We start from the raw sequence: 24028 nt of genomic DNA on the forward strand, positions 1-24028 counted from the left end.
AGTTTTCATCAATATTAACCTTGAAGCAAAAACAAACTCACAAAATACCTGACAAAAATGCAGGCAATGAAACAATTATAACAAATAAATAAAGACTGTGTATATATAACCAAAAGTATTTTGCTTATAAATGTTGAAGCCAATATGATGCCATATAGATATTTTTATTTTTTATTTTTTTTTGTTTAGGAATGCATCAAAGATGAGATACAAAAACTTTATTGCTTAAAAGCAACTCTACACAATATTTTGCAATTATTTATCCAATAGCCGCTCAGAATAGCCGTAATAAGATAAGTGCAAGAATATAATGTCTAGTGGATCACCTGACTTTTCAATAATATACAGGGGCATTAATATATCATTTTTAGTTTTACCTTGGCTCAACCAGGGATGAAATGTTTAAATTCAGCACTAAAAAGTTCACCTTTGATCTTGTTTCACTTATCTTTTTTGAAAATTTGAATTAATTCAAAGCAGAGCAAAACATTTATATCTATCCAAACCCATCGATTTGTATAGTATATGCACAATACAATATGTCTAAACTCTAAAGATATTTACCAAACATTAAAGTGAGTTTAAAGATCACTATCAAAAAATCTGTCAGTCTGATTTTATTGTTCCTGTTTCCATAGCGACGTACAATGGCTGTCAGTACCTGTCTGTTTACAGTAAAATCTCAAAAAGTAAATAAAGGAAAAGCTGTAAAAGATGTATAGCGTAATGTATCATCTGCAACAAAGTAATTATAGGAAAAGATGAAAAGACACTCTGCATGTTCTTACTCCAAAAATTCAACCAAATTTCTGTATCCAACAAAAAAATCATATTCTTCTTTATAAATGACACCACTCACTCATTCTTATGTCGTAATTCCTGATTTCAAAAAAGAAAAAAAATATTGATCAAAATTCAAAATTGTTCTATCTTTTTAATTACTTCCAACTCAAAATTTTGTCTTTAAAAAGAACTAAAATCAAAACTTTAACTTTCAAGAATGAACACATTATTGTCCTTAGCATACCATCGATCTTAATTCAAAATATTGAAAAACAGAAAGTACGTGTCTGGCAGACCTGAAAAGTGCATACACATTTCAACTCATCACTGATAAACGGCTGACTAAATATGAAATTATTCTGTTCAATAGTACTTGAAATAAGTGTGTCAAAATTTTTTAACTTCATTTAGCCTTTGGAATAATTCATAGCTCATATTATGCCTATTGAAGAAAGTATTTCAAAATTGAAAGTAGATATCTGATAGGTGTAAAAAGTGCTCACATACAGCGTTTTGCATTTGAGCCGATTTTGTTGCATGTAAATTACGGGTGAATGTTATTTTTTATTTATCCTCATAAACCTCATTCGTTAGCCAGTTGTACAAATGTTATGAATTGTCAATCAATTGAGATAGCCATTTACCAATGTCAATTAATTTGTCTTTATATTCTGTGCTTATCCCAACAGAATGGATTTTCCTCTGCCAGCTCTGAGCCAGATGAAAACGACAACTGTTACAGTCTAATTAATATTGTGGAAAAGCATCCATTATTGCGTCAATGAATTGCTTGAAAGTCCATATGCATAACCTCGGCCACAAAAGAAAGCTGTTTTTCACCGTAGAGATCGCAAATTATTTTCTACATCACTTCATAACACTGTTCATGTTTCGCTGGTAAGAGGGCGTATTTTTATATTGTTTTTACATCCGTGTAAAGTATGAAACTGATAAATGTATTTCGGATAGCACTTAAAAGTTCTGTCTATAAATATTGCAGATATATCATTGCAAAGACATTCAAAGCTGAGATGTGTAGAAAAAATATGTATTCCTGTCTCGTCATCATTTGCACTGACAATCCGATATGTATGGCCAGTATGTACTCACCTATGAAAAACTGTAAATGCAATTAAGAGCAAATATAGAATTGGCGCAAATGAAAAAATGAAATTGGCGCAAATGATAGAATGAAAATTTTAAAAATCGGCGCAAATGTCATACGCCCCTCACATATAATAACTCATCACTGCACAGCTGCTGACCAAATATTAAGTCATTAGTTTCTGTAATGCCTGAGAAAAGTGTGACGAATATATTTGTTGGACTATTGTAGAAATGGGAGAGAGGACAGAAAAGGTGAGTTTTTTATGTTTGAAAAGTGGAGTGAACTTGCAAGCCTATCCGAGTACATTTCATTAAAAAATCTTTTATCATAATAAGGTATGGCAATGACTTGTAATTTTCAAATATATAGCAGTAAGCATGTTTATTAGAATTAATATGTTATTATGTAACTATGATATATATTGTCTGAGTATAAAGATAGGAATTGGGAAATCTTCCTGAAAGTAAATAATTTCACAGTTATGAAACAAACCGACACTGATATAGATATATATCATTTATAGATGTTAAAAAGCAGGTTTCTTACTATTTCAAGCAGATGGATAACTTTCAAATTCTTTTTAGAACTTCATTAAAAGATGAGTGAGTCTTGTTCATCAACCCTTTTCAGAATTGTTATTTTATGATAAGCAATGTATTTCGATAAAGCATGTTTATATTATGTTTTTATTAAGGAACTGTATTAATTCAACACAGATATATCAACAAAGCAATGTCAAACATCTTATGTGAGCCTATGTTGTACAATATTTCTAGATACTTGTACATCCATGCTCTTAATACAACAGCTAAATAATTCACTTACAGGCACCTATATATGGACCTAAATTATTTAATAATTACATACATTTTGTAAAGTTATGAAACATATATTCATCAATCATTTTAATATTTCTATATTTTCTCCTTCTTAAATAAAAGTTAAATACAAGAATATGGTTTTAATTGAAATCGTTTTCAATTTCAATGAAAAGGACTGGAAATAGAAAGTGTTTTAAACAACAAACATTGTGACTATCACTACAACTTACTCTGTAGTAAACATATCACGAAGAAACACTACGAATAGGTACAAAGATTATAATTATGTTATTATTTGAAAAGATCAGATATTACAGCATATAATATATTGCATATCAGTAGAAAGCGTAGAAACTAGTTTCGTTATTTGTTGATAAATCTATGCATAACAATTGGTCCAAGTTATGGGACATGAAATTTAATGTGAACAAATGTAAACAAATCCACTATAGAAGAAAGAATCCTGAAAATGTTTATACCATGAACAATATTGATATCACTAAAGATGAACAAGAAAAGGATCTTGGAATTATTTTTCAAAATGATCTTAAATTTTCACATATATCAAGTAAAATAAATAAAGCCAATAGAACTTTTAACTTTAAAGATCAATATACATTTTTAAGACTATACGTTGCGTTGGTATGACCACATGTGGAATATGGAAATACAATATGGTATCCGCATTTAAAGAAAGATATTAATGCTGTAGAAACAGTGCAGATGAGAGCAACTAAATTAATTTCTGATATACGAAATGTAAGCTATGAAGAAAGATTAAAAGTACTTAAACTACCTTCCCTAACTCACAGAAGGCGAAGAGGTGATATGATACAAGCGTTCAAAATATTAAAAGGATTCGAAGATATATCTTATGAAAGTTTTTTTACTGTCATCAGTACAAATACCCGTGGGCATAATTGGAAATTAGCACAACCTAGATATAACACTTCTTTTTCGATTAAGACATTTCTCACAACGTATTATTAATGATTGGAATAACCTACCAGTTGAAGTTATTTCATCTAAAACTGTGGAAGCCTTTAAAATTAGTATAGACCGTCATTTGGAGTCAGTCATGTATCAGTTAAGAAATTGATGAGGACACAAATAGTTTTCTATATAACTTTTTAATTGTGTGAAATAATGCACCAAATCATGCAGGATTGATGATTGTATCAGTTTTGAAAGTGTACCAAAATATGGTGGGCTGAAAAGGATAGGATCCTTCCATATGAGTCCCACAACGATCTTACAGGTATAATAACACAATAGATTAAACTTACCTAAAGCCCTGAAAACTTTGCTTAGATCATATGTATCTACGCTAGCAGTCCCATCCTTGTCAAACTGCTCAAATATTCTCTGTAAAATTATAAAGCAAATCTTAAAATAATCTTAATGGTATTGATATAAATAAAGTCATTGGGATTGACTTCCTTTTTTCTATGCACAGATATTCTCTTGCACATCCTTTGGTGTTTTGTGTCTATATAGTAATCTTAGCATCTCTCTATTTTATATTAATGTAGATTTACTTATTTTTGGTTGTACCAATTTTCTTTGAAGCACTTTATTTTTTCTAGGATACTTGAGTTCTTGGCTCAAATAAAAGTTATACAGGAAATTGTATTTTTTTGAACATTCAAACTTGTGTTTTACTAACACTACAACAATCATTTGATTTTGGTACCCAATGAATAATAATGAATGAATAGAAATTAGGATTTTTGTTTCACATTTCGTAGCCTGTAAATGTATTATCAGAGATCACAATTACTGTACATAACGATGTAGTTATTACCTTGTAAGCTTTAATTTCATTCCATCCTTTAACAACTTCATCAAAATTAAGTGCACCAGAACGATTTCTCTGAATTCAGGTTAAGGATGCTAACCTTATAAGTTCTTGTTCATTGTTACAATTTCTCTGTCTTCTATACGATTTTCCATTTCAAATTTCAAAAATTCAAGTACAGGTATGGATTTACAAAACATTTTTCTATGCTATGAAAATGATCAAAGTACAAGATGCAGGTCATTGTTTAGATAAACTCCGGCATGATGCACCAAAAGAAGGTTAAAAAGAAAGAGGGGCCTTGGTGGCCAAGTGGTCTTAGTAGTTGAAATAAATGTACTTTATATCACTAGACAGTTAACACTGAGGTTGGGAATTAAATCCTGCCTGGGATTGGTGCACTGGACTTCAATCTTAAAAGTGGTGTTCAACACCAGTCAATCAGTCAAACTAAAAGAGCAAGTGCACAACAACAAAAAACTGCTTAGACAATAAACAAACTAATGAGATCAATAAAATCAAATTACGTCTGATCTAGATTATCTAATTAATAGGCTCTGTCAAAGAAGGTAAAACAAAACTAGAGACATAAACTCTGCAGACATCTGGAATACCTTTGGCCCACTATTTCATATAAAAAGGATACATCCATCAGTGTGACCAGAGATCTAGCTGCCTCTAAACTAAACAGTATGGGTTCTCCAAATTCTGTAAAAAAAATATCGCACTTATTAATTTTTTACTCAAAATCTTGTGTAAATTTGAATTTCAACATATAAGCTTGCTTTAAAAGTAAATTAATAATAGTCATTTGAATATGGAAACATAATATTGTCTTCGACTGGGGTGAGAAGGAGAAGAACAGTTACTTCACTTGAAATTTTGATTCATTATTATTCATTGGATACCAATTTTTGTAGGTTTCGTGCTTCCCAAGTAACATCAAATTCCAATGTACAACAAATAACGAATTTTCTATTAGAATCTGAATGTATGGAGACTTTGGCAATCCACAAAAAATTGGAAGCAACGAAAATAAATGAATACACAGTATTCGAAATGTAAGAAACATGTATTGACAATTCAAGAAGGAAGGCCTCATTATAAATCAAATTCAGGACATATTGATCTTCCTGTTTGGTGAGAGATATTAAGGTGATCATTTAATATCTTTTCATAACAGTTGAAATGAATAACAGCAAAATAAAAGTTGTTCCTTTAATATATAACTAGATATAGGAAGATGTGATATGAGTGCCATTGAGACAACTCTCCATTCAGTAACCATTTATAAAAAGTCAACCATTATAGGTCGAGGTACGGCCTTCAACATGGAGCCTTGGCTCACACCGAACAAATAGATATAAAGGTCCCCAACAATTACTAGTGTAAAACCATTCCAACGGGGAATCAAATGGTCTAAATTCTACCTCAGGCATAGATTACCTAAGCTGTATTTGGCAAAACTTTTAGGAATTTTGATCCTCATTGTACTTCAACTTCGTACTTTATTTGGCCTTTTTAACTTTTTTGGATTCGAGCGTCACTGATGAGTCTTTTGTAGGCGAAACGCGCGTCTGGTGTATATAAAAAAATTAGTCCAGCTGGTATCTATGATGAGTTTATCTACATAAAACTATCTTTTACTATATGAATGAATGTCTTGAGAAATCTGTCACATTATTGTTACTTCTCGTAACTTTCCCCCAAACAAGTGATGAATCCAATCAATAAAGCTTTAACTTTCATAGTTTTTAAGTAAAGTCTGACCTTTATTGATTTATATGACTTTGGTTTCTCTTTATTAGCCTTGTAAGTTTTTTTATATTTATTACACAATCATCTCTCATATGAACCATATTAACCATACACATTTACTGATTGCGCATTTTTTGCATGAAATCCCTGAGGGGTTCATGCTTATATTATATTGGCGAGTTTTGGATGTGTCTATGGGCCACTCGATATCTCTCGGCCGGAAGTCAGAATAAAATTCTCGGAACGTCTCGAAAGTTTTCGGTCATCTATACAGGTCTGCACAGGTTGTTATCTACGTCCCTTGATGGCCCTTGACGACGCAATTATATTTGTTTTAAAACTTCCACTGTACACTGAGTGTATCTGGGTCAATTATAACGTGGTATTGTCTGTTGTCTCGATAACATGTAAACAAATTATGTTTGAAGATTTAACCACGGGATACTGTGTATTTCATCATAGACTTACGGGATAGAACATTCTGTTTAAAATGTTAATTTTAGATCGGAAAACAGAAAGATAATATTCTTATCAAAAGAATTTAATTCAATCGGAATCAAAGAAATATATAAAAAATATATAGTACTTTATTTATGTTTCTGAAGAAACTAACAATGATTGAAATCAGAATATTTTCAGAGTTTCAATAAGAAATAAGTATTTTATATGACAAGATACTCTGCTTTGGTGTTTTTAAATATTCATTTGTAAATGAAACATAAAAATTAAATCCAAATAAATTCTTGCATCCTACAAAAAATGTTTATAAACAATAATCATTATATTTCTACCTTAATTATTTCATACCATTTTAGTATTTAGCCGGGTTTTATGAGTAATTATTATTTTTTTTTGTAATATAATATATCCGTAAAACGGAAAGTAAAATAAATTTATTAAATATTTAAATTTTAAACGGTCGTGAACAAAAATACTTGTGTTTCCAATTCATAAAGAATGATTTTAAATCCTTGCAGCTCACAACAACCGCAAAAATAATTTACAATAATCACAATAAAATTTAATTACAACCATAATGTTGATTATTTTATACTGTTTTAGTATGGATTTAGAAGTCTTTGCTTATATTTTGTATAGTAATATATTCACACAGTTTAACCCATTTCTCTGACGTCAGACTATTGTTCTAACAGTGGATTATTTTTCAAGAATCCACTGACAACCATGTTAACTTAAGATAACTTACATCATAACTTTAAACTTTTAACTTACGATATGTTATCCTCTCAAAAACGAGTGACTAATGAAAGGTTCGAACTCGCGCGTATTTTCGACAGTAAAGCTAGTAGTCTATGCACGATACCACTAGACCACGAGTGCTGATAAAAATTAATATTTAAATATCACTCTTATAGCGTATATCTGCCAATAAACTGTAATTCCTGTCTTTTTGTTATCTAATATATATAATAAACACTATAAAATCAAGGAATTGTAAACATTACAGTTATTAGTACAATTACTTGATAAAATAAACATCCATGTACACATTACACTTATCACTTCAAAGTACAAGGCCTTTCTCTTTTCATCATAGCAAATGCTTATTTTTGTTTTTATAATGATATCATACTATGCTCACTTAATTTTTTTGTTTGTTTGATTATAAATGGTCCAAATTTACATCTACATTTAACTGACTCTTATGGGAATAAAGTGTGATAAGCTACGACTGTAAAACTACTTCTGTGACGGTACAACTAGAAACAAAATCGTCAACTTTATAGTATAAATGAAATATAGATACCTCTAAGATTAAATATAATTTTTAGGTAGAGAAAAACATTACAAAAAAAAAATCATTCCGGGTACTAGGCTTGAACTTGGCAAAGTTAATATCACAGATATTTCTTTCGTGCCAACGACTAGACGATCACGGCTATGAACAGCAGACATGATACATTGCAAAATTGACATAATTATATATTGTACATTTGTAACAAAAGCAATTCTGCTAGGGTTTCAGATTGCGTACCACATATAATACTAGTTCATTAACTTATTGACGATGGATACCAAATGCAATAACGTTAAAATAATCAAAACATAATAAAGAGTAACCAGTTTACACAAAATTTACGTAAAAATTTTCAATTAAGACCAATAATTGTATCTATTTTAACACCATCTGGTGTCTAGTGAAGTGGTGTTATTGTGAAATTTACAATTTAATATGGTTTAATCATTTATTAGGTGTATTGTAAATACAACCAAATGAGAGATATAAACGACATTACCTTTCACATTATGTTTCTAAATACTATATATCTATATATTGAAGGTTTCAAAAAGTTGGTAATTATTTTTTTTTAACTTTTCAAAAAAAGATTAAAAACATTCCATATATTAATTATATGTCTTTTTGAATGAATTATGAATACTAAATTCTACTCAATATCAATTATTTGTAATGATTAAACATTGAATGAAATAATTCTTTACAGATACAAAATCTGGTAATAAAAAGGGGAGATAACAACACATTTAAGTTAAATTGAACTTACTTTAAGTTAAATATAAATGTGAACCGTGTGGATCTAGTCATTTCCAGCCATTAGCGGAGAAAAAAGACAAAATACCTTATTATTTGCATGAAAGTCCGTTGATTCATTGTCAGATAATGAAACAGATAGTCATTTTACTAGAAATGGGTTAAGCTAGAGAATTGATAAGAAGTAGTGAATTCGAAAACGATAATCAACTCGCGACTAAAGTCGCTCGTTGATTATCGTTTACGAATCCACTACTTCTTATCAATTCTCTACTACGGAATGTTAGAATTTAAAAGTAGATTCATTCGATAAATAAAATGTCCATCCGTAAATACTTGACGTTCGTGTTTATTGATATTATATATATTCAAAAGAATTTGAAAAAAAAATTACTGACCGGAACGTTAGTTTATTATAAAATTTTAATTCAATTTTTGTTTGTTTGTTTGTTTTAATAGTTTAACCTTATAGCATCTACATATTTGTACTATGTTACGGTTTTGAAAATTGTATTCATTGTGTTGACCAACTTTCCTACACGTCTTGATTCGTTCACATTATAGATCACATTTCAAAAGCACACTATCGGTTTGCGTTCTCACAAATTCCGGATAAAATGCCAATGAATCCTGAGTCAAAACATTTAGTGTAGGCCGTTTGACATTCGAATTCAACTATTAGATTAAGATATGTGATGACGCAAATGTGTATTCTTTTCCTGAGCTTTCTATTTACTATTTCGTGCGCTAAAATACTACTTGCATGCAATACTATTAAATTCACTCGTGAAAGCTTATTTTCGTTTTTGTTATCTAAATTCAGGACACGGCAGAAAGAGCTTTACATATGACTTTCAAGCACGATCATTACTAACGGTATTCTAACCTCGAGTTGTTTCTCTTTTGTTTCTTTTTTGAGTCATTGTCCTATTATAAACTTTGACCTTTTCGAAAAGCTAAGGATTGTCTACCCAAGGAATAGATTCCTTAACTTTGTAATGTATTTCGCCTTTTAACTTTTTTCATTCGAGCGTCACTGATGCTTTTTTGTAGACTTAACTCGTGTCTGGCGTACATCATTTTAATTCTGGTATCTTTTTATATCTACATACCTTTTTATATATTTTTTTTTAAAGTGTGCACAGGTTTATAAACTTCTGAATTAAGAAATTCTTCGGCAAAACTAAGTTTCCCTGTAGAATGTTTGAATTGATTTAAGTAAAATCAGGAAATCCTTAAAGTTTGAGATGTTTTATGAGATCAAAATAAGTCTCTTCATAAGAGGTCCCAATCAATTGCATGCCACAGGTTTCACCGCATACAACATCTAACATGAGTAAAGACAGCTTCAAATACGAGTCGGATATGATAGATAAAATAAATGCATCCTGAATTCCAGATTATAAAGCAAACTGAGTGTATAAAATATTGCGATAGGTTTGTGCAATTTGTATAAGTCATCTGGTTAGTAGGATTGCCAAAGGGTTATAATCGAGAAAAAAAAATATGTGCATTCCCAAATGATAAATATAATAGTCGAGCTTTAAAATAGCTATTCAAATAGAAGCTGTAAATATATACTTTCAACTGGCTTCTTCTTTTCACAGTCAATTATTTCAATTCAAAAGCAAACACAAATTCAGCAACAATCTTTTGGTGACCCGGCAGTCAGCGGTCTTAGGTTCATGTATTGCTTTTCTTTTTTTAAAGAAAGCAACTTGTTTTAGTAATTACAAGGAAATGTAGAAGAATACCTCTATGAGACATTACTCCAACAACTCTATAAAATCAGAACACATCCTTTTCAACAATTGTCTACACCTACAGTTGAGCACGACTACGACAGGTAATTTGTAAGGGGTCGTCTCAAAAGTATAGATTGAAAATAATACTATTGATTACTATTGGACTTATTGCTTGAAATTTATTTGATTGGCAATGAAGGTAGAGTCTAATGACATGATTTTTTTTAAAATTTTGAATGAAGAAAAGGATTATTTTTACGGCATAAAAAAGAAGAGAAAATAATGGGGGGAAAACGGTGATCTGTGATCGACTAAAAAGGAATCAAATATAAAAACGAGGCATAATGTAAAATTTGTCACATCATTAACTAAAATATCAACCATGTGAAGGCCGTACAAATTACCAACATTTTCAGGACTTGGTTCAGGCGCAAAAAACTTGGGACGGGGTTTTATTATTCTAATTGGATAAAAAAAAAAGACGAAATTTAGAAAGAATCATACGTACAAAAAATAGAAAAGATAATTAAACCGGCAAAGCTTTGTCAAAGAAAAGAGAAACAGAAACAATTTCTGACCCGTTGACAAAAAAATGAAATAAAGCAATGACAGTGTAACATATAAACATATGGTTCTACGATAAAGGGACAACGTATTTTGTTCTTTTAGAACACGTACAATTATATTGGTCAATCAGTTCGTGAAGATTACCATATAATTAAATTGGACTTCCAACCCCTGATTAGCACTGTTTAAAAAAGAATTTGCAATGACAAAGCTGTATAGTAACTAGCGTGATAAATTATAAATTCCACACGCAGGTTATTTTGCTTATAATAAACAATGATACATTGGAACGAAAAGTCAATGAAGTCCCCTACCTATTCATGAAGGAATGCATCAACTTTAACAAGGTATCTTCAAGCGGTGTAGTCCTTCGTTGATAAAAATGGCAATTTGATCTTTCCTTCGAAATTTGGAACTTTATGTTTTTACCCCATCCGAAATTGAATATGTACACTGGGTACGGTTTTGATCGTTTGAAAAATACAAACTCGACCGTGTTTACAAGTGTGTAAGACACGGACAAACAATCCAGTTATTCTGTTTCATATTTCTCATAAATTTTCAGAAAGAAACTTTTGCAGATATACATTTATCGTTATTGGAATGCGGCAAAATTTTAAATGTTAAGAGAAAGCGGATAAGATGCGGAATGATTGCAATATTTTTTCAATCAACTCAACGTGAAATCTCGTGTAAATACAGATAGAAATATATTTTATTCCTTTTTTATTAATAAATATGTTTTGTAGCTAACGTGAGGGTATCCAAATTGCGCCTTTTTTCACAGTTTTTTAACAAACGTTTATGTATGCTTCAGACAAAAGTTTTCATTATGTGTTTATTTGGTAAATGTATCATTATTTGCTATATGGTTTCACCAATTTAATTTTGAATCCAGATAGAATCATAGAAAATTGGTCTAAATTTACATGCAAACCATCAATGATTTTGCAATGAGGAGTACCCAAATTTCATCCATGCCAAAATTCGCATCGTCAAAAGTCGAATAAAAGAGCTTTTGTTTAATTTCTTCAAATATTTTGATCAATTGGATATAAGTCCATGCTTCCTTTTCAGTTTTTAAGAAATGGATACTTGTAACATACTGTATTTGCTAGTTTTAAAAAGATGACGTTTTGATGGCGTTGCATGGCGACGTTTCCGTACATTTTGCTTTTTCAGTAAACACTTCATCTGTTGTTAAATACTGTGAACGTTTCGTGCATATCTAAATATTTTTACTTATGTTGAAAGACGTGCATTGTATCAAATCATAAAGATACAAATTACTTAGTCTTTAAGAAATCTTGTAAGATTTCTGCTGCTATTTTTTTTGATAAATAAGTGCAATTTGGGTACTCAGTGCAATTTAGGTACCGTTACGTTATATACTTTGTATAACCGCCAAATCAAATTTGTATACGTTATAATAGTAAGACGTTTTTGTCTTTGAGACGACCCCTCCATTTTACCTGTAAACTGTAGGTGTCATTAGTCGGTGTCGAGAGTTATTGAAAAGTTCTAGTAGCATTCTATAACTAATCTCTACCTTTAACTGTTATTGTAAGCTACCCTATACCTTACCTAATGCAGAAAATTCTCTAAGAAATTTTTTCAATTCTATAGCATATATATGTCCATCTTCAGTGGCATACTTTATAAACAATTCCTTCACTGGATCTAAAGGTTTTGTTGTCCTTTGCTACAGAAAAAAAAGAAGATATCATACAAACACTTATTTTATCATATTAACTACATACCTGTCTTAAACTTATTCCTTCGGATTTTGTTCACATTATACAGGTGTTAAGTGTACAAAGGTTAAGATACTAACAAATATTCAGTCATTTCCAATGCAAGTGTTGAGTTTACACATTTTCTGCTATAAATATATGCAAGGTTTCAATATAGATAGATTTTTTTTTGACACAATTTAAATTTGAGTTATTTCCCTTTGTAGCCACTTTGAGGGTTGAATACTTAATTTGCTTTTTTTTCTTACCAAAATGAAATGTAAGGTACAAACTCTCATAAGAGAGTACTTATCCTTACTAGATAGTAGTGATGACACAAGCAAGGCTAAAAGAAATCAAAATTGTTCTAAAAACATTTATTTTGAATTTCTACAGTCAGTATAACATGTTTAATTAGACTGATTTATAATGGAAGACCTCAAACATTGTAAGTAAGGGAAGTAACATTGACACAAATTATGGCCTTCTTTTACTTTAAGGGTCCCTATACTTTAGGGGTAGCATTCATTTATGGTAATGGTTAGGTTAGGGGATTTTTTTAGGGTTATGTTTTTATGGTTAGGGCTAGTGTTATGGTTAGGTATGGGTTAGGGTGAGATTTTAGGTTTAGGATAGTTTAGAAATGCCCTATAAGGGTTGGGACCGCTAAAGTAAAAGGTGGCACAAATTTTGTTAATTCACACATTTCTCTATTCAACTGCCAGATAGCTAATGACTAGGACAAGCATCCTGTATCCTTTTTTCTCTTAACTTTCTGAGTATAATTCATTATGTGAAGAGAACATGTTTTTGTCTGTTAATTAGGTAAACCAGTTTTTACATAATATCTATGAATTACAATTACTTACAAGTTCATTCTTATCAACTTCTTCCAGTAATCTGAAATATTCTTAAATTTAATATCATTAAACAAAACATCATATGATGCAAAATCAAAATGCAGCATTTAACAAATATTTCAATTTGTATTTGTAGCAACTTCCTCATACAAATTTGAAGAATGTATGATAAAAAATAATTGAAGGCACTATCCTGATGAAAACTGAAATGATGGACAGAATGACAGAAGGACCAAATCATTATATCCTCCCCAACTTCGTTGATTGGTATATAATCACAAATTATTCATTGTATATGAGATGATGTGATATAACTTTTAAAAAGACAGACACAAAATATTTGTCTTTTACTATTTGTATGTATAATGTTTGGTTTTAAAAGTTTAAATTCCAGAGATGTGTGGTACTTGATGCCAATAAGATGGCAAACCAACATACAAAGACAGATTTCAGATCACTTCGTCTAGCTCTATAATGCCTTGAGTAAAAAAAACCAATGTTATCAACAGTTAATGTAAAAAAAATCAAATCAAAATGGATTCCTGGAATATAGCCCATCCCTAGATTTTCGATGCAGTTCAACTTTTTCCATGAAAAAATGATGGAAAATGATAGAAATTTCGTTTTTTCCATGGATTTCCAGGGAAAATATTCCATCACAGATGGAAAACTTTTAAGTGTTACTTATTCCATCATTTTTCATGATAAGATGGAAAAATTTCCATGGAATTCCATGGAAATAATACAAATTACATACATTAATTCTTTATCATCAATTGAACATGTGAGCCAGTGAAAGAAATGCAAAGTGCCATCTGGTTTCTCTTTGGGGTTTGTGTAGAAGACAGGAAGTGATATGACCATACAGTGTGAGGCCAAATGTAGGGTAGCACATGGATTTATACATTTTTGTGCAATCATTATTACTTCAAACATAAAAATGGTAAATAAATAATAAATGGATAATCTTTTATTAAAATATATATAAAATATTCAAGATATAGGTAAGTATTCAATTGGGCCTCTTTAGAAGAAATCAGATAACTCCTCATACAACCCCCAACACATTGATAATTTGAACTTGCAATGGATATGCAGGCAACAAACAAAGATGTCTTCTCTTCTGAAAAAAATGCAAAATTTATATTGGACGTAGATTAAATAGTTTCAAATAGTTCTTGACATTGAATAGTGCAGATTTATTCTCTGATGACTTGCATTGACTGTTGGATCTAGGAGCATATTTTTTGGTAAGTAAACTGAATTAGATTCTTTCATTTTGAGTGTGTGCAAGCTCCTTTAGTTCAATATAATAACATAATGAAAACATATATAGTAGATTTTTCACTTATAATTATAATGATTGGGTATAAAGACAAGACAAACTGTATATAGTGTATTATAATAACTAATAATCCACTAATGAATTAATTTGGTTATAAATTTAAGATCTGTTGAAATTGGTTGCCAATGAGAAATAGATCCATAAAAGTAAAAAAAAAGTGTATCTTTACAGCAAACTGCAGATCAAAACAATTATTTAGGACAAAGACTTAAGTTGTTAACCATTATTGTGTTAAAGACATTATTTAAAGAATATAACTTTATTTAACAGTAAAAATATTTTTAGGTATCATGAGGAAGAAATGAAACTCCAAATAAAATGGTTAATGTTGTTCTACAAGATGGATCTACTGAAGCCTTGTGTTGACAAAAGTGACATTTATAACCTTAATTTCTTGATATAAAAGCAGTGCAAACATATACCAATTTTGAAAGTTTTTGTTGTTTATTGTATTTATTAGAATACATCAAATGAATTTGAATTAAAGGTTAAAATGATGGTTGAGTCTATTGTTTATTACTGACCAGTGCAAGACTCAATGAATTTGAATTAATGGTTAAAATGATGTTTGAGTCTATTGTTTATTACTGACCAGTGCAAGACTCAAAAGACCTTACAAACTCAAAAAAGCATGGCACCTATTTTTTTTCCATTCATTATTACAGATACGGTTAAACAGGGTATATTGTCAAAAGGTTAATTTGAGCAATCCATTTTAAATGGAAATGATGGAACTATTTCCATGGAATTCCATGGAAAATGTTTCAGATGGAAATATTATTATTTGCCTTTTTTCTCTTTTTATTTTCCATGGATTTCCATGACAAACAGGTTCCAATACTCCATGGAATTCCATGAAAAAATATTCCATGGCATTCCATGATAGATGATGGAAAATCTAGGGATGAATATATAGTTATCAAAAGTACCAGGATTATAATTTTATACGTCAGACGCGCGTTTCGTCTACATCAGACTCATCAGTGACGCTCAGATCAAAATAGTTAAAAAAACAAATAAATACAAAGTTGAAGAGCATTGAGGATAAAAAATTCCTAAAAGTTGTTCAATTTCAGCATTGTTTTTTTTTCTTTTCTTTCATAACCAACATCATTTTTCTGTTGTTTTTTTTTTTTAATTTGACTTAAATATTGAATTCCATTCAAAGCAAACCAATCAGACAAACACATAATACTGAGTAATAATTCCTCTTACCCACTTTCAGCTGGTTTCTCTGTGTACAATCTAAGCATAAATTTGGCTTCAACATGTGCCTCAAATGTACTAGGTATTAGAGCATATACACCAGGGTCTAACTCAAATCTTCTTGTCACATGACGGTTGTTTTCATAACTCCCTGAACTTTCTTGTAGAATAAAATCATTTCTAAGAGCTGATTCTTCATCTAGTGGTCTCCTTTGTAATTCTCTCATCTGTACAAACATTAGGTTACACCATTTAAATTTATATACAACTCTGAATTCTCTGAATAAGATCTGTGGCTAGAGGTTACACTCAACATTTAGCTGCATAATAAACATTTTTTGAATTTGAAATTTTTGAATATGAAACCATCATTTGCAATCATTTGTGATCCCATAGTAATCTGTCATTTTGGATCACAAATTCCACATGATTGATCTAGAGTTTTACTAAAAAAACAATTTTGTAGAAGAAATTAGTTCATTTGTATGAAGTAACTTAAATAAATCCTTTATAATTTCTGTCACTTTTGTTTCAGAACCATTACTCTTTTTAAGTAATTGTAGAAATTCCTTTTTAATGGGAGATAACTAAGACGAATTAGTTGTACAAAAGCAGCCATTTTTTAATAAGTGCTGTCATCCATATTTTTTTATTATCAAAAGACCCTTTCCTACTAAAGTTCATGAAAATCACATAGTTACCTTATACACTTTAAATCCTATAAAAACAGAGGATTTATTATTCATTTCTTTCTGTGTCAAGGTTGCAATCAGGGTACATAACCCTGAATTGTCTTTTATATCCACATCTTTTAGTGTAATAAAAAACTGAAGATTTTTCCAGAAAAGATCTAAAAAGAAGAAAGTCAAAGGTAAAATGTCTAAATGATTTCCAGCTACTTTTTCTTTAATCATCGAACACTGATTTGGTCGCATTCAAAATATATAGCACCATTATTGTGAAGAACTGAAAAAAAAATTAACTTGCCCTGTCCTTTTTCACACCCTTTACACTTACCCGACAATTAGGAGAATTGAAGAGAGACTGACAATTTAAACATATTTTATTTAAATTTGAAATTCACAATTCTTCTTATAAAATCATTCAAGTAATTCCTTCCTTTATATCAGTTATTCAAACACATCTATGACATTTTCTTTTTTAGTAAGCTCAATTATTCTGTTCAGTTCTCACCAAAAGATGTGATCAGCTGTGCTAGCATAGCTGTAACTATCTACAACAGTTACTGATACTGTAGTGAATTAATTCCTCCTGCCTGCCTAAGTTGGGCTGTTAAATACAACCTTTAACAGTCATGTTTCTTGATTTCTAGGTTCGAAATATTTTCTATAGTATTCAATGCTCCACTTATTTCAACTAATTTCCTATATGTTTATGTGGACAATTGCCACAATTTCCAACAGCCACTTAGGAGAAGATTATTCCCCTTACTTTAATTATGAATGGCATAACTTGCAGAAATCTATTTATTTCCTTTACCTTGGTATGGATGATTGCCACAACCTCCAGCAGTAAGTCCCCTTATCCATGCATCATGGTAGACTGTTACTTCCCAATTTTGTTTCCTCTGTAAAATAAATCCATAAATAAATATGTCTAAAAGAGGGACGAAAGATACCAAAGGGACAGTCACACTCATAAATCTAAAACAAACTGACAACGCCATGGCTAAAAATAAAAAAGACAAACAGAAAAACAATAGTACACACGACACAACATAGAAAACTAAAGAATAAACAACACGAACCCCACCAAAAACTAGGGATGATCTCAGGTGCTCCGGAAGGGTAAGCAGATCCTAACAATCTCAGGAAAGTCATGCACTTTTACAATTTTCGTAAGCTTGTTGCTGTTTTTTCTAAATTTACATTGAATAGCATGGTCAGAAGTGAAATTTCACTTTTAATATTCTCTACCCTTCATTGATTACTATTGGTTAAAAAAGTATCCATTGAATGAAAGTTCAAAGATTAATATGACTATATTGTATTTGCGCTTGAAGTATTTTAACATCTATTAAATAAAAAAGGATGCCACTTATCATAGGTAACACAAAGTTTTTACGTCAATATAATCTTCAGAACCTTCAGTGAGCAAACTCTTATACCCCTCAGATAAAAAAGATTTAACAGAGACATAGTGTTTCACACAAATCTCTATAATCTGACTGAAAAACAAACTGATAAGCAAACTGAACGACTGAGTCAATGACTGAATTACAGACAGACAACACTTTCTTGAATTATTTTACATTTATTTGTCACTTCGGGGTCTTTTATAGCTGACTATAAGTTATGAGTTTTACTTATTGTTGAAGGCAAACATATGAGGACTTATGGTTGTTTGAAATTTCTGTGTCATTTGGTCTCTTGTGGAGAGTCGTCTCATTGGCAATCATACCACATCTTCTTATTTTCACATATAAAAAATATATATATAATCCAAGTATCTTCTTAGTGACGAGATTAATAATTACATTTTAGTAGTCAACATCTGTCCTTTTCATATAGATGTCAAAATATTTAACAAATACCTCATCATTGGCTATTTCTGATGTTAATGAATCTGGCTGTAAATGGCACAATTGGATTTCATCAAATATTCTTAATACATCTAAAAATGATATCCTGTTGAAATAAAAAAAAACATAAGGAAGTCAATTACACAATCCTCCAACACAAATGAACAGTTGTGCCATGAGTGCTCTACAAAATAGTAATCTGATATAAAAAAAAAATCTATGCTAGCATCTTCTGTTGTTTCATATTCTTTTCTTTTTTTCTAAAACTTCGAACTATTGCAAAAAATAATACATCATTTGATTGTTTAGTTGTTGTGCTCCAATATAGCATCTGCAATGAGGTATTGTTTATTTGTTGAATATCTGATATAGATATTACATGGAAATTAAAACCTATGTCACATGACATGAACAATACGCCTGTATTGTACCATGTATCATATACCCAGTACCGCACACCTGTTTTTATATATCACACTAAAACATATGTTAGGTTGAACTCTACATTTGCATCAATGTTGTACTAAACATTAATATTTTTAATTCTCATATGGCTTCGGTCCTCTGACTATCAGTTATCATCAGGCATTGATGTGTACAGCATGCGGTACCGAGTCTCTTATGAACAGCGGATAATGATGAATATGTTTTACTTGACTGGCTAAACAGCCTTCGCACATAAAGCTAACAGCAGTAAACTTATTTTGTCTGCATGTATAATTCTATATGCATACGTGCAGTAAAAAAAAATTGAAGTGAATTTGATATAAAAGTTTTAGGTACATCAATTTTTTCAAGCAAATAAAGGCAACAGTAGTATACCGCTGTTCGAAATTCATAAATCGATTAAGAAAAAAAAAACAAATCGGGGTTATAAACATCTTTGTGAATAGATAATTACCAGAATTCTCCATCATCTCTAATGACTATTCCAAGTTTTGTCCGTGCTTCTGGCGAGATGTTCTTAATTTGTTCTGAGCTACAAAATATCAGCAGCCATTTTACCAACAACCTGCTGCCCAACACGCCAATGGGCGTAATGGGCAGTAAGTAAGTAAGTATTTTTACCAACAAATTTACATGCAAAAATGTGTTTTTAAGGTAGCACAATACAAAGATTTTGTTACTCCCAATCAGACAACTTTAAACTGATGTAATTCATTTCATCCTTCTTTATATTTTATAAATAAGGTACCAAAAGAAAGAAGAAAGATTAATCTTTCAAATTGTGATAATTTCATTATGACATAATTATTACATAATTAATTATTATGTAATTAGTTGCTATATTGTGATGTCCACACTTGAATGAATTTAGCTTCTTTGTTCTTCATAGCATCCCAAAATATTTTATATATTCTTGTACAACACAGCTTGACCTCCAAAACTGTGTCTCAGATTTCCAAAAACATCAATAGAACAAATTGTATACCCAATTGAATTTAGTGGTCTCTTATGAATTGATGTTGCAAACTTCATTGAAGATTTATGAGAGAATGAAATACAATAGGAAAAATCTGAGACACAGTTTTGGAGGTCAAACTGTGTTGTACAAGAATATATAAAATATTTTGGGATGCTATGAATAACAAAGAAGCTAAATTCATTTAAGTATAGACATCACAATATGGCAACTAATTACATAACAATTAATGATGTACAATGTAATACTTATGTCATAATGAAATTATCACAATTTGAAAGATTGGTCCTTCTTCTTTCTTTTGGTACCTCATTTATAAAATTTAAAGAAAGATGAGCGGAATTATATCAGTTTAAAGATGTCTGATTGGGGATGAAAAATCTTTGTATTGTGCTACCTTAAGTCATGCATTATTCAATAAAACTAACAATTATTGTTAATATGATTTCTAGAAAAGCGTTACAGCTGTCAAGAAAAAAATGATTGATGTGTTACTTTGACATTTCTATTTTTGAAAAATCCTGTTTAGTTGTGGAACTGATCTATTTCTTTCTCTGTGTTGCTTAATGCATTTAACATATAGCTCATCTTATCAATTACATAAATACTTAACCACTAGATAATCATTAACAACTGGTAAAAATCTCTATGCAACTTAGTCCTGGTTGTCAAGTGTTTTCATACAATACATAAAGTATTAAATGATTCGCATTCTTGAGTGCACGAGATTGTAGGTTAATGCAGTTCATAGTAAAACTAATGAATTCAGTAATTCATAACAAAAAAATAACACTGAGAATCCTATATATAGCATTTTAATCAGAGAAGTTTTACCTCCCTCTTTTTCTGTCCTATATTTTAAAGATAAAAACTAAGTAACGTACTGATCAGACCAGTCTCCCGTCCATTCTGAGTTACCCCATGGATTTCTAAGACGTAACAACTGTATATTTTTGCCTTTGTATGGTACCTGTGGGAAAATTAAAAAATATCAAAATTAATTTCAATCTAAAAATCAAGTCCTTTTTTCTTATTACATGTATATGATTTATTCTCATCCATAAATAACAATTTCCTAATATTTTGAGCTAAATTCATTAATTAATATCAGCTATAGGTAGCCTGTTCCAAGGCAAAACATCTGAACCAATCCAACAATGAGTTATTTTCCAGTGGCAGTTTAAATTTCCATTCCTTCATCTTGGTTGGCCCTTCTTGTTAAATAATCTGAATTTGTTATCATTTTAAATATACATGAAATATTTGCCACTAGAAACGAGCAACAATCAATCAATAACATCAAAGATCTACAATGAAATATATAATTTTTATCCAATAATACAAAAGAAATGGTAATGTTTATAAAAGTTATGACTAAAGTGCAACAAACATTGTAATGCTTTCTAGCATATGTTAAGGACAATTGGTCCAGAAATTTATAATCTAGTGTTGCAAGATTTAATATCTTTATCTTAAAATGAAATAATACATCACAAAAGATATTATACATTTTCTAGAATTAAATTTTTTCAAACTTAAATTCATTATCAATTTGTCGTTATGTTCATGTTTTATGTTAAAATAAAAAAAAGTACACATATTATTTGAACAGATATAATTATAAAATATATCTCCATAAACAAACCGAAGTAATTCCTGTTATGCTATAGGCATGTCCCATTACCAAACCATTGGACATCTCAACTTCTGGTGTTCTTGTGTTTCCTGGCAACTACAAAACATCACAGCCATTATTTTGTATGTATTTTATACAGTTCTCTTTATGGGAACCAGTAGATTATATGTGAGTATTGAGTATGTGACTATACTCAAATAAGAGTCTGAGTTTATACATGATGGACTGTTTGAAGTAAAATCACTAAATACCTACATTCAGTCAAAATATAAATCAAGCTAACTGTTCAAATTAAACTCAGACAGTTTAAACACTAAAATCTATGTAAAAATGTTACACATCTGTTACAGAAACTTTGTAATGTTATCCATCAAGCATAAGTATATCGGATTAATTATTGACAAATAAACAATAAAGAACATTTCTATTCAACAAAATTTGATAGTTTTTCATTTATAATCTTTAAAAGATGCAATGCATGCTATTGGGGCTTGACAAATCATTGCTTCAATTCGTAAATCTATGTATCAAAAAATTTCTGGAGTGTCCAACGTATTTAAATTCTGCCTATAACTTACATTGATACCAGCACCCATTAAGGAATTCATCTGATAACTTTTCCATACTAGATCATATAAATTATCTGGTATCTTCGACTTGTCTTTCAGATCTATAGTTTCTGGTATTGAACCAGTCATATCTACGATGGCATCTTGTGTTTTACCACCATCTAATGCTTCGTAGTTACCTCGCAATCTACACAATGTAAATAATAAATAACCCCTGGTACATGTAAGAGAGCAAGAAACTCAATATAGTAACATTGTAATATAAGACGTGTAAATATATGTTTCATTACTAATGAAGAGGATCACAACCTCCATTTTAAAAACGAAACAAGCAAAGTTTTACTATAGAATATGTGTAAAAAGACTTTCTTTGAAAAGAAAATCCTTTATTAATAATTTTTTTTTATATGTACTGCTTTTGAATTTTGTTTTCTAGTACTTTATTCATCTTCATATTCTGTATGCAGTGACCTTAACCATGACACCTTTTGTTTAAAATCTGCCAATACCACAACCAAAAGTGCAAAGGGAAAATCCCAGGTTTAAAAATATCCCTTATCCGTGTTTAAGATATACGAAGATGTGGTATGAGTGCCAAGTCACAATTTGTAAAAGTACAACCATTATAGGTTAAACTATGGTTTTAATCACAGAACCTCAATTCAACTGAACAATAAGCTATAAATTGCCCCCAAACTGACTAGTATAAAATCATTAAAACGGGAAAACCAACGGTCTAATCTAATAAGAAACCAAAAAAAGGGGGAACACGTATGAACCAAATCAACAAATTTATGACAACCACTGAACCTCAGGTTCCTGACAAACATTTTTTGGTTATTTCATCAACAAAACAACAAAAGGTATGATGAGAAATACTTTATTTTTCTAAGTACAAGTGCAGACACAGATTAGTGTGGATAATAAATGTTAGATTATTTATATAAGAATGCTTGACAGTGTTATCATCACCAACTTTATATACTGGCACCCAGATTTTGTTGAAAGTATAAAAAAATAAATGGTTGTTTCTAATATCATGTAAAAGACAACTTTAATACTACTGGATATATCACAGTACAAGGTTGGTTATTGATTGATTTATTATCGGTTGCTTAACGTCCAGTGGAATAAATTTTATAAATGTCAAAACAAGATCAAATTTTCAATACATACAATACTGAATATACAGGTCACATGCTAGGAATAATTGGGATGAATGGAGAGAAATCAAGACTGCTACTGGAAAATGAGCATAAATTAGATAAGGCCAGAGTAGTTTTGCCTGGCAAAAAGGTCATCTGCAGACTCCTCAAAGAGTTGTTGCAAGGATTCTTTATGTGGAGAGAGCTAAACACTCTCTCACTTCAATGTGAGGTACCTGACAAAGAAACATACTTAGCATAAGCCTTCTCCAAGAGAGCTGGCCAAAATTCATCTAGATCACTATTGTTTCTTGCATATATCAGCTCCCTGCCATCTGTTGGTAGTAAATCATCAACGATGACCTCCACCCATTTACCATACCACCAAAAGTTAAAACGAAATAAACCTGTCAAAAGAGTAATGTTATGATCTGAATTGATAATAAAATACAGGAAATTTCTAAGATGGGAAGAGAG

The 24028-nt window shown here is 30.4% G+C and overlaps 1 protein-coding gene across 1 annotated transcript in view; it reads right to left on the minus strand.

Annotated features, from left to right (window-relative positions):
- Positions 1-24028, minus strand: part of LOC139488000 (calpain-B-like) — a 33664-nt gene that overhangs the window by 2294 nt on the left and 7342 nt on the right. The window contains exons 4-18 of the mRNA XM_071273303.1: positions 23805-23958; positions 22416-22593; positions 21847-21933; positions 21086-21171; positions 19680-19757; positions 18791-18884; positions 17737-17824; positions 16938-17086; positions 16246-16463; positions 13695-13725; positions 12677-12794; positions 5157-5218; positions 4517-4585; positions 3999-4077; positions 565-681 (exon numbers count right to left, since the gene is read on the minus strand). Coding sequence (XP_071129404.1) covers positions 565-681; positions 3999-4077; positions 4517-4585; positions 5157-5218; positions 12677-12794; positions 13695-13725; positions 16246-16463; positions 16938-17086; positions 17737-17824; positions 18791-18884; positions 19680-19757; positions 21086-21171; positions 21847-21933; positions 22416-22593; positions 23805-23958 — 1608 coding nt within the window. The remainder of the gene's footprint in view (positions 1-564; positions 682-3998; positions 4078-4516; positions 4586-5156; positions 5219-12676; positions 12795-13694; positions 13726-16245; positions 16464-16937; positions 17087-17736; positions 17825-18790; positions 18885-19679; positions 19758-21085; positions 21172-21846; positions 21934-22415; positions 22594-23804; positions 23959-24028) is intronic.

Source organism: Mytilus edulis, chromosome 9, assembly GCF_963676685.1.
Source record: "Mytilus edulis chromosome 9, xbMytEdul2.2, whole genome shotgun sequence".
Classification (NCBI taxonomy): Eukaryota; Metazoa; Mollusca; class Bivalvia; order Mytilida; family Mytilidae; genus Mytilus; species Mytilus edulis.